The 12310-nt window shown below is 46.9% G+C and overlaps 2 protein-coding genes across 6 annotated transcripts in view; one reads left to right on the forward strand and one right to left on the reverse strand.

The window, feature by feature from the left end:
- Positions 1-12310, reverse strand: part of IGSF23 (immunoglobulin superfamily member 23) — a 47016-nt gene that overhangs the window by 33286 nt on the left and 1420 nt on the right. For 2 of the 5 annotated variants that reach the window (XM_077131501.1, XM_077131503.1), the window contains one exon: positions 7303-7345. The exons of 1 other annotated variant lie outside the window; for it this stretch is intronic. The gene's annotated coding sequence lies outside the window, so the exon portion shown is untranslated. 2 more of the 5 variants (XM_077131505.1, XM_077131506.1) reach the window with 2 other exon arrangements.
- Positions 8359-12310, forward strand: part of CEACAM20 (CEA cell adhesion molecule 20) — a 64525-nt gene continuing 60573 nt past the window's right edge. Inside the window, exons 1-2 of the mRNA XM_077131500.1 lie at positions 8359-8590; positions 8898-9010. Coding sequence (XP_076987615.1) covers positions 8475-8590; positions 8898-9010 — 229 coding nt within the window. The 5' untranslated portion in view covers positions 8359-8474. The remainder of the gene's footprint in view (positions 8591-8897; positions 9011-12310) is intronic.

Below are 12310 nucleotides of genomic sequence, written 5' to 3' on the forward strand. Positions count from 1 at the left end.
TTGATGTAACCACCACTAAAATCAAGATATGGAACATTTTCATTATCCAAAAGATTTCTTTGTGCCTTTTTTTGCAATTAATACCTCCACCTCTGTCAACCATTGATTTTTTTGTTTAGATTATATTTATCTTTCTTAGCATTTTGTATCAATGGTATCACACTGAATGTATTCTCTTGAGTATGTTTTAAGCCCTCATTTTACTCAGCATCATGCTTTTGAGATTCACCCGTGTTTGCATGTCTCACTATTTTGTTTTCTTTTTTCACTGAGTGGTATTCCATTGTATACCTGTTCCAGTTTGTTTCTCCCTTAATCAGAAAATTTTAAGCCTCTCCAAGTGGTTCCAATATGCAAGCAAGGTTGAAAAACCTTGTTTAGAGGTAGAACCTTTACACCTATAATCCTCTATCAGCAATATTACCAGCTTTATCTGTTGAGCCTTGGAAAGGCATGGATGAGTGATATGATCAAACTCTGCCTGCCAAAAGAAAATTTTCCCAGTTATGCGCCTGCCTGATGGGTTGAAATGAGGAGAGGCATGAGTTAGGGATACCAGTGAGAAGGTTAAAGCCATGACTTTGACCCTGCTATTCACGTTGCCTGGTACCCTTCCTTTTTTCCCAGCTGCCAAAAGGATACCCAGTTTCTGCTCTCAGCCTCAATGCCTGCTCTAGAGCTGGACCCCTAACAAGTGTGTCCGAGGGAATAGCTCTGATCTTTTAGGATGTGCTCGGGTAACCCTGTTCTCTTTGACTAGAGGCACAGAGTGACCTCCAGCTGGCCTCCCTGTTCCTCCATCTCTCATCCACCCTCCCGCTTGCAACCAAATTCTTCCTGTTGCCTGACTCTGCCGCTGCCACTTAGGCTGTGATGAGTGATAAATGGAAGCTATAAGCTGTTGTTGTTGTTATTGTTATCCCATCCATCCTGTGCCACCTTGCCATACCTTTCTCTGGAAACTAATTCAGGGGGGATATACCCCCTTCATCCAGTTTTTGCACCCTCCAACCCTTTCCCCTATGAGGATGTTGGCCAGAATCAGGACCACTGCCTTGCCCAACTCTGTGGGAGCCACTTGCATTGTGCTCTGTGTGAACGGTGTTCCCTGGTGGAGCCGGAGTGTGTATTGGGTAAGGGTTGTCCAGTTAGGGGCGGGGCCTTCCATCTCATGGGGTGGGGAGAGCAGGACTCCTCCCCATTTACAGCTCCTGGGGATCACAGGTTAGCACTACCGGTGACCTCCAAAGGGGAGAACGGAATATTGATTGATGCTGGTTCCCAGCTGGGGAGGTAGGGACCTTGTCCTGGGTAGGGCTGGGAGGATTCCTTCTCTTGATAAGAAGGGACAAGTCTGGGCTCTCAGAGGAGATTAACAGTTACTGTTACTCCTCAGGTCACAGCCTGCCCCACTGACTCACTGCTTAGAGACCCGAGGACTGAAGGTTTAGGACAACCACCATCTCTGCAGAAGGGATGAAATTTCAGGAGAGGTGCTCTCTGGATGGGTTGGGTCAGACCCAGTCTGGGGTTGATGTGAGTGAGGGAGAAAGAGGTGCCCAGACATCTGCAGGCTCTCAGGCTGCAGTGAGGTGTCTACTGCCTTAAAACCACTTTGGCCTTGCCAGAGGCTCCAGGTGAAGCCAGTCTTGCCATTGCATCTTCGAGTGACCGGGCCAGGTCTCATGGGGCCCTCGTGCAGGCAGGTAATATGGGAAGACATTGCTCCTGGGCTGGCCTAGCATCAGACCCCTCCTAACAGAAATGAACCGCAGTGGAACATGTCTGCAAATCCTTCACCGGTCCTTTCATCCAGATGTCAAGTCTAATTCCCACTCTGTGAGTATGGACCAGCCTTAGTGACTTGCTTGTGGTGAAGAGAATGCTGTGCAAGTGAAGCTGCATGACGTCAGAGGCCTCATCACAAAAGGCAGTATAGCTTCTCAGACTAGCATTCTCTCAGGACGTGTGCTTTTGGAGCTCTAAGTTGCCATGTAGGTTTGGTTACTCTGAAGCTTCCCTGATGGAGAGATAGAGGTAGAGACAGACGCTTGTGGGGCCCCAGTTGTCCCAGCCCTCATTATTTGTGTCTTCCCACCCAGGCACTAGCACAGCCACCACATTACTGCAATTGCATGACAGACCCTGAGTGAGAACTGCCCCACTAAGCCCTGTCTAACCCCAGAACTAGGAGAGACAGTACTAATAAATGACTGATGTTGTTTTACAATACTAAGTTTGGGGTGGGTTGTTACATGGCAATAGATAACCAGTACCAACGGTGCCAGTTAGACCCAGTCAGATGCTTCTGGGCTGGCAGTCACCTCTCGTATCCATGCCTCCTTCTTCCTTATTAATACAAACTTTGATTTTTAAATGGACACACAGGAGTCCAGCAAACAACAGCAAAATACCCACATACTTCCAGTTCCCCTGAGCTAAGTGTGGCCATGTGACTATATTTTCAGCAACAGATATAAGCAGGAGTGTTATGGAACTTCCAGGAATTGGCCTTAAAGAGGAGTTTTCTAACACCTTCTTCATGTGGACATGCAGGCTGGAGGTCCAGCAGTCACTTTGGACCATGAGGTAGAAATCATATATTGAAGATGACAGGCAATAGAATGAAGGAAGGCTAGGACCCCATGATTATGAAGCTTCCACATTGGCCCTGGACACCATACCTATAGACTTCCTTTATATAAGAGAGAATAAAACTTCCATCTTGCTTAGGCCATTTGATTTTCAGTTTTTCTTGTACTTGTACCTGAACCTACTCCTAACAAAATATTCTGAGAGGGAGAAGAAATTCAGGGTACATCCTGTCATGGTGGGTGTATCTCTTAAGGTACTTGTATTAGCGAGGGTTCTCCAGAGAAACAGAATCAGCAGGAGATATCCGTAAATATAAAATTTATAAAAGTGTCTCACTTAACCGTGGGGATGTAGAGTCCAAGGTCTGTAGGGCAGGCTGCAAGCTGGCAGCTTCGATGAAGGTCCTCAGTGAACTCTCAGAAGAGGCTGGCTGGTTGAAGCAGGAAGAGTGATTGTCTCTTTTGAATCCTCCTTAAAACCCTTCCAGTGATTAGATTAAGCATTACTCATTGCAGAATACACTCCCCTTAGCTGATTACAAATGCAATCAGCTGTGGATGCAGCCAATGTGATCATGATTTAAGTCCATGAAATGTCCTCATCGCAACAGACAGGCGAGTGCTGACCAGTCAACTGAGCACCACCACCTTGCCAAGTTGACACAGGAACCTGACCATGACAGTGCTTTTGGGTCCAAATGGAAGTAACCTAATTTGAAGTAGTTGAAGGAAAAAAGAGAATTTCGTTATAAGAGAATACCAAGATAGGAGTGGGGCTAGGCCCCAGGGACATTTGGAAGTAGAGGCTCAAGTGCTCTCAGGGATAATTTTCTCTGTCTTTGGTATCTGCCTCTCCCTGTGTACTGGATTTATTCTTACTCTCCTACAGACTGGCTTCCTCCACAGTGACCAGACATGGCTGCCTATAGCCCCCCAAGTTATCCTTATAGATTTGGCTTCCCAGAAGAAGATGGATTCTCTCCTGACTTTGGGTCTTGAATGAGCAGAGCAGGACCCAAAGTGCATGTACAGTGGGTGCAGTCCTTCATTTCAGCAGGGGCAACTGTGTGGCAGAGGGGTCCTGACTGGGAGGCTCTGGCCACATCCACTGTGACCCCAGTATCAGTCTTCTCAACACATTCCCTTGTGATGGCCTAAAAACCCCCAGTGGAACAGGGGAAATACTGATGATGTAATAGTGACTGGGACAGAAGCGTGATACCACTGACTATTCTGGAAACCACACGTGTGGGCCACAGGCAGGCAGAGAATATCGAAGGGAGGTTGCTACTGGGTTGGCATGAAACTCTGCCCAATAGAGGTGATGAAGATTCAGCGATCTGAATTGAATTAAGGGTGGAGGATAGAGCCTGTGAGCCTGGGGAAGACATTGCTTCTGTGGTCTACTGGTGGCCCAGTAGGGAGGCCAAGGGCACAGCTGTGGGAGCCAGCACACTTGGGTGCAATTCCTGCCTTCACTGTTGGTTGGCCATGAACCACTGGGCAAGTGCTTTCTAACTTCAGTTTAGTCATCTCTAAAATGGAATCTACCTCATAGTGTTTTTGTCAGTAATAGCACTCTGAGAACAGTGTCTGGAGGGTGGTGAGTGTTCAGTAAGGGGAGCTTCTGGGTACAGAGTAAGGGGAACTTCTGGGCACAGAGTAAGGGGATCTTCTGGGTTGAATTGTGCTTCTCCCCCACCCCACACCTCCAAAGATATGTATAAGTCCTAACCCCTGTCCTTGACTACAAACTTATTTTTAAGTAGGCTGTTTGAAGATGTTATTAAGTAAGATGTGGCCAAACTGGACCAGGGTGGGCCCTAATTCAAAAGGACTAGTGTCCTTATAAGGAGAGGAAATCTGGACAGAGAAAGGCAACTTGTGCAGAGACAAAGAGAAAGAAAGATGGCTAAGTGATGAGAGGTTGAGATGAAGCTTTGGACCATCAGCAAGCTGTTTTCAGAATCCTACAGGGTTCAGAGGAAACTTGACCCTGCCAACCCCTTGATTTCAGATTTGTAGCCCCTAGAACTGTGAGACAATAAATTTCTGTTGTTTAAGCCACATGGTCTATGGTACTTCGTCGCAGCAGCCCTGGCAAAGTAAGACAGTCTGCCTGGGTTTGAATCTTACCCTCTCTACTTGCTGGCCCCTGTAACAGTGGATATTCACTAGATGTTATTTATTTATCAAGATTATTCTCATCTTCACTTTCTCCAGAGGTTTACTAGAACTGGCTCACTCCAGGTTGGTTGAACTGTTCAGTATTCAAGGTGTTGAGTCAGTTGTTAAACCATTGGTAGCTTGAAATCAGCCAGAGTAGGAATATTTACACCATGGAAATGGGCAAATACTTTGTTAGGGTTGAATTCTGTTCCCCCAAAAGATATGTTGAAGTCTTAATGTGACCTTTTTGGGAAATACAGTCTTTGACAACGTGATTGAAGTGAGACCACACCAGAGCAATGTGGCCCCTTAATCTGCTTTGACTGGTGTCTTTAGAAAGGGAAGAAGAGGCACTGACCGATGGAGGGGAGAAGACAGAGGCAGATGCATCTACAAGGCAAAGAATGCCAAGAATTGTCGGGGAACACCAGAACCTAGAAGAGGCATGGGAGGAGTCTCCCCTACAGGTTTCAGAAGGAACATGACCCTGCTGACACCTGGATTTCAGACTTCTGGCTTCCAGAACTGTGAGACAACAACTCTCTGTTGTTTTCAGTCATCCAGTTTGTGGTACTTTGTTAGGTGGCCCTAGAAAACTAAGGCATACTATCAATCAGGCTTCTAATGTTTTTCAGAGAGATGAGTTTACAGCTGAGGAGTTGGCTCCTGGATGACGTGATTTTTCAGGTCCAACCATATGCAGTTACAAAGGCTTCATGTGGCAGGTCTGGCCGGGAAAAGCCACCCCACCATGTCATAGGACATGGGACCCATGGACGCAGGACCGAGGGCCCATGGACTACGGTGCTCTTACCCATAACGCACTCTGAACCTGAGGCCTACCCCAGGGGCCTCTGCTAAGACCTCCTTATGGGGGAAAGAGGGAGGGATCTTGAAGTCACTTTTCTTACTATGACTCAGTACTCAGTACTTTTCCATGCCTGGCCTCCCTCTTCCCAGGCCTCAGATCCACAAGACTGCAGAAGGGGCACCTTCACCTGTGACCCCAGGTAGACAGCCCCACGTGGCCCCCATCTGCCCTGATTCATCTGACCCTCACTTGGTGGCGCTGTTCCCTGTGAGAACATGGAATAGCTGGATGTCAGTGCTTTTTTTCCAGGTTAGCCTCTCGTTATACCATCATAAGTGATTAAAGTCTTTACTGTTGTTTTCATTCTGGCTTAGTGTGTTCATCACTAAGGAGACATGTCGTCACCTAATCCAGTTTAACAACCACTCTTGACTAAATCACACCATCCAGGGAGATGACCTGATTACAGTTTCAAATATACAGTATTGAATAGGGATTATTCTACCTTTATGAAATGGGATTTTGATTAAAACATGTATTTTCTAGGGGGCATACTTCCTTTCAAACCAGCACAATCAGCTACCTTTCACTTTTGACCCTTGACCACAGGCAGCTCTGCTCTATATATGCCATAACTGGCAGAGCCCTGTCTTCCATCCCCAAAACTTCTCAGGTGTCCTCCTCTTATTCCTACCTCCCTTCTGAGCCCTAGACCTATTCATTCACTCTCTCCTGCACGTTGCCACATACGGACCCACAGGTTCCTTAAAACCCGCATGGGAACTCAAGTTGGTCACCTCCACTCTCCCGTCTCCCCCCACCTCCCTCGTGTCCCCCGCCTCTGCCATTCCTCCAGTCACCCTCAGTCAACACTTCCTCTACCTTAGAGTCATCCTCAGCTTCTCTCCCCCCTCCCCCCCACTGTCATCCCGAATGTTAACAAGTCCTGTTAACAGCATCTCTAGATTTCTTCCAAGAATGTGACCATTACTTTTTTTTTTCTTTCTTTCTTGCAGCTTTTTTTTGAGGTATGATTGACATCTAATAAACTCTGCATACTTAAAGTGTGCAATTTGGTGAGTCTTTCTATGTGTATACATTTGTGAAACCATCACCACAATCACAATAATAAAGATATCTATAACCCCTCAAAGTTCCCTTGTGCACCTCAGTAATCCCACTCTCCTGTCCCCTCCCTTGCTCCTGACCTCATCCACAGAGACACCCTGAGTGGGAACCACCTGCTGAGCCCTGCCAAACCCAGAACTGGGAGAGGAAATAATAATAAATGGTCTATACTGTTTCACACTGCTTTAACGTCGTAATCTGCTTTCTGCCACTATAGACAGGTTTGAATTTCCTAGAGTTTTATATAAATGGAATCATGTAGTAGGCACTTTTTTTTTTTTTTGTCTTTGTCTGGCTTCTTTTATTCAGCATAATCATTTTGAGATTCATTTGTGTGGTCATGATATCATAGTTCATTTCTTTTTAGGGCTGAGTAGTAGTCCACTGTATGGATTTGCCATCTGTGTTGTTTTAAATCCATTCCCTTGTTGATGGACATCTGGGTTGCTCCAGTTTTGGGGAACTGGAGATGCCCTGCTCTGAGCCTCTTCTCTGGGTCACTGCATTGCCCTGCTTGCAGGTCTCCCCATACCTGTCCTGTACCCTGTGGTCTTTTCCCCACACCTAGCTGTAGGGATTTTATTAAAATATAAGGCATACCTTGTCCCTTCTCGGATCACAGACCTCCCGAGGCTCCGTTACACTGAAAATAAAAGCCAAAGACCTCATTGTGCCCATGTGTCACCCCAACATTCCTCTCCCCCACTCACTCTGCCTCCATCTCCCCTCATTTATCCTCCCCCAACCACACCCTCTCTTAGCTGTCTGTTTCTTGAACATGCCAGGTTTTCAGCCTCAGCAAGAACACTCAGTCCACCCTTCGCCCTGGCTGCCCCCTCAGTCTCGGACTGCACCTGCCTCCTTGTCTCACTTCCTTCAGGTCTGCTCAAGCGTCTCCTAAGAGAAAGTTCCTGACCTCCCAGCATGCCAACACTTCTCACCTTTCTTTTCCTCAGTAGCTCATCATTTGGCTGATGTAGCTCATCATTTACCTATTTACTGTTTGTTCGCTGTCTCCCCACTAGATGTCAGCTCCATGAGGGCAGGGACTTTGTCTTCTTCCCTGCTGTATCCTCAGCATCAGGCACAGTGCCTGGCATACAGTAGGTGCTCACTTAAGCCTATCCTAGACCCCAGTCAGTTCTTCCCCGCCTTTTCCAAAGGTATCCCTTCTCTTCTGATGGCGCTGACTCACCCTCACTACCCAATCCAATGACCTCTCCTAGAAGTGCCCCCTAGGTTTGCTTGCTCCCTTCTCTGGGCCCCATGCCACATTTTTAATACTTCCATTAAAGCATATTTTTCCCTACTGTAAAAAAGCAAACTCCAAAGCTGCCCTTTTCAAAAATGCCCCATCTATAGAATGTACACATGTTCGCCAGTGGCTCAGGTTTCAGTGTTCTGGGCTAATTCGGCTGACCATGACACCCTTCTCCCTCTATCTCAGCCTTGGGTACATACCTTGGTCCTTCTGGTCCTGTTTTTCACTCCATGGACTAGTGACTATAACTCTGACCTCATTGTGTTGTATTGTGAGGACTCAATGATACAAGACACATAAAATCTCTGGCACCGGTTCAGTGGCAGAATTTCTGCCTGCCATGCTGAAGACCTAGGTTTGGTTCCGGGTGCTTGCCCATGCGAAAAAAAAAAAAAAGGAGGAAAGAAAAGAAAAAAATCTCTGGCACATAGAATAAATGCCATGAAAATCTGTTCCCTCTCCAGCAGGGGACATTCTGGTTGAGTCAGGCCTGGTGTTGTGTGCTTGGGAAATGTTCAGGCCAGTAAAGCAGATAAGGGCAATGTTAGTTATTAAGCGAGAAGGGGAAACTGTCCTAGACGTCCCGAGAGTGGGGACTGCTACCTACTTGAAGGGGGTGCAAAAAAGGTGGGTCTTTGTTCGTTGGTCCTTTCACTTGCTTATGGTTCAACCATGAAGTGTCAGCTGACCTTTGAGTGGTGGGAGTGGAGAGGGGTTAGAGAATGGGAGAGAGAGAGGCATTGTTGGTGGAGGGAACTGAGTGGGCACAGGGTCAGTACGGGGGGGTGTGGGAACCAAATCTGGAGGGGGAGTCCCAGGCAGATCTCCATGAGTAGTTCAGGCTTCGTCACTGACAGCAGGGAATTCTCAAATAAAGAACGAACTATCTCATTCTTCTGCTGAGAACCCTTCCATGGCTTGCCTTTGCCTACAGAACCAGGTCTGGCTGTGTTGGTGCAGCTTCTGTGATGCAACAAGACCCTTGCTCATTCCATACCACCCTGGAACTCTGGGCACCAGGCAGAGAAGGTCCTGCCGTTCTCCCAGGTAGACCATGTGCTTTCTAGCCCCTGGGCCTGGGCCTGCCCCTCCTTCAGCTCTCCCTTAACGCTACTACAGCCTTGGCCTTGGTGTTCTCTGGGTATCCTGCCAGTTCCCTGCTCCTTCAGGCCTGGGAGGGGGATTGACCATGACCTCTTAGCTATTGTCAATCCCTAGATGCCACAACAACCATTGTTGGTTTCTTGAACCCTGCTTGTTCCCCTGTAAACCAGTCAAAGCTTTTTTTCTTTGCATGTGCCAGGATGCTGACTCCAATGCCCCCAACCCACTCAGGTTTCTCTGGGCCTCCCCAGCCCTGACACAGTATGTTCTATGACATATATGAAGCATAATACAGATACAGAAATGTGTCTACATCATATATGCAGCTTGATGAATTTTCACAAACTCTACACACCTGTTTCACCAGGACCCAATAAAAAACCAGAACCTTATCCCAGTGCCCCCGGGTGCTCCCTGCCTCCCCTCCCAGTTGTCATCACCCTTGGGTGACAGCCGTCACGGCTTCTAACAGTTTTCCCACCTTGCACTGTTCATATAAATGGAAGCATATATTGTGTACTCTTGTGCTGGCTTTTATCACTCAACATTATGGTTGGAAAATCCTTCATATGGTTGCTTGAATCGTATTAAGTCGAACCATGTGAAGTTGCTGAAAGTCAATCACTTCATGGGGGCTAACCTAATAGATTGTCAATAGAATATCCTCATTGGTGTGTAGGATTCCATTGTCTGAACAGACCACGGTGAGTTCATTCAGTGGACATTTGGGTTGTGTCCTCACATTTGTGCTGTGTTTTCCTTGCAGTAGACTTAAGAGGAAAGGGAAGTAATTTCTTGAAGCTTTGGGAAACAAACAATGGAAACAGAGGACCATGCATTTCATGAACAAATGGGAGCGGGCCTGCTTCTTTGGGGACATGAGGAATATTCTCTGAATCGAATCTGTAGATTGTGGCCTGCTGGGGCTTTGCTTCTTTTCATCCCCCTGGTTGGAAAGTGAGTGTATGATCTTTGCTTCTCTGATGTTTGCACACTCCTTGCCAATAGGGGTCAACAGCAGGAATATCAAAACATACACATGCTCTGCAGGTTATAGGACCAATTGGAGCCCACATGTCGTGTTGTGGGTGCTGTGTTTCTCCCCAGATCCCTTCTTCAAAGCCAGCTCACCCACTCCAGCTGCCAGGAATGCCCGCTGCTCAGGGCTCCCTGTTGAGTCCCTCCCAAAGGGACCTTCCCCAAGTCATGCCCCTCCCAGGAGACAAATGATGGGCTGGGACAGAGACACAAAGACCGACCCATTTGTTTCAGTTTGGGCCAGCCCAGGCTCAGAGCTCCCCATGGGACCTCAGGGTGGCCTCAGTTGCAGTCCTACTGCAGGTCAGCTTCTCCCCTTACAAGTATGGATCCCACAGTGCTCCTAGGTGAACTTCCCACCTGCAACTCCCTGGCTCAGAGTCTGTTTCTAGGGAAACTAAGACACCAGGCAAATTCAGGTGTTTGCTTGCCATGATGTCCTCCCAAGAGGCGGCTGGTTTCACATGTGTGTTGTGATCATAAACTGAAGAAAGGCCTTCACCATGCCTGCTTCTGTGGCAGGATAATAAAGCCATGTGTCCTGGCTCTGGACAGCCAGGGTTCAAATCCCAGTCCTGCCACCAACTGACTGTGTGAGCTTGTGCAATTACTAACCCTCTCCATGCCTCAGTGTCTCCAGATATAATGGGGGATAATAATAATAGTAATACTTTTTTCTTAAGGTTGATTAAATGAATTAGTCCATAAAATTCATATATCTGAGGCTGGGCTGGTGCACAGACAAATGTCTCCACACTTTCAAAGTAGGCAGGTCCCTGGGCCCCCAATTTCTGCTGCTAAATCTTAGGCCTAATGACTTCTCCTAATGACCAGCTAGCCTTAAATTCAACCCTTCTTAAATGCATTTGCATTTGTCAGAGTGTCATAATATTTCACATCACATTTAATTGACAATTAAAAATAAATTTAATTTTGTTTTAAAAGGAAAAGATGTTAGGCAAATTGCCTCAAAAGTCCAAAAAGTCTTGCAAAAGAACAAGAGGGTCACAGGTTCACAAAATAACCCCATCATTCATAAGAGGCTGCAAATTTGAAAAAATGTTTATTGTAAATGCAAAATTAAGTCCAAAAGTCACATGGGCTGTTTTGGGTTAACAGCTTTGTTGATCTGTAATTCATATACCACACAAATCCCTCATTTAAAGTGTGAAGTTCAGTGGTTTCAGTATATTCACAGAGTTGTGCAACCATCACCACAATCAATTTTAAAACACTTTCCATCATTTAAAAAGAAACACCGTACAGTTTAGCTCTCACCCCAACCCTTCACTGCCCCCTCAGGCAGGGGCCACCTCATTTCACATTCCCCCCCAGCAGGGCTGAGTTCCTATTTCTCCACATCCTCACCACAGGTTGACCTCAGCATAGAACATTTTCTGATTTCTGATTTGATCACGCCACCCTTTCGTCCCACTTCCTTTTTTTCCCCAAAGCCAGTTCGTTCTAGCCTTATTTACTTGTCTCTATAAAAATCCATTTTGCTTAACTCTTGGAAACCCTTGCAGACCTTACAGTTAGAGTCTTCTCCCTGGTGCAGTAACCATCCTCCCCTACTGTACACGTCTCTCCTCCTTGCAATAACCCTTCCAAATAAAGCCTCTCCTTACCACGTCTGGCTTTGTTTTATATTTGACAGGAGAGAATAAATGGAGCGGTGGATTCTCCTCTATTTCTTCCTGGGCTTCTATCCCTTTTCCCCTTTAGGTCTGAGTTGCTGCAGGTACTAAGAAAACTCTCCACAGATGGGCCCAGGTGGGACGCCCAACCCTCTGTTCTCCCTCAGAAGGGAGTTCATGGGCCTCAGACCCCATGGGAGCATCTTGACAGGGGCCTGTCCCCAGTTGACATCCCTTCCCCCCCTTGGATTGGGCCCTTTCATAGCCAGGCTACAGCTTGCATCATCTGCTCCTCCATCAGGAGTCTCTTCTCACTGTCTGGAGGCCGACAGGGACCAGGTCTCTTTTGTTCACTGCTGTTTCCTTGGGGCCTAGAACTGTGCCTGGGCATAGCAAGTGCACATTAAACGTTTGTGGTATGAATGCACACAAAAGTAAGCTTTAAATGCACCTGGGGCCTCCTTGAGTCTCCTCTCTACCAGGCGAATGTTCCCAGGCCCTAAACATCTTTTTTTTTTTTTTAAATATATTTTTACTGACAAAACATAACATAGAAACACGAACATTC

The sequence above is a fragment of the Tamandua tetradactyla genome, chromosome 16 (assembly GCF_023851605.1).
Source record: "Tamandua tetradactyla isolate mTamTet1 chromosome 16, mTamTet1.pri, whole genome shotgun sequence".
Classification (NCBI taxonomy): Eukaryota; Metazoa; Chordata; class Mammalia; order Pilosa; family Myrmecophagidae; genus Tamandua; species Tamandua tetradactyla.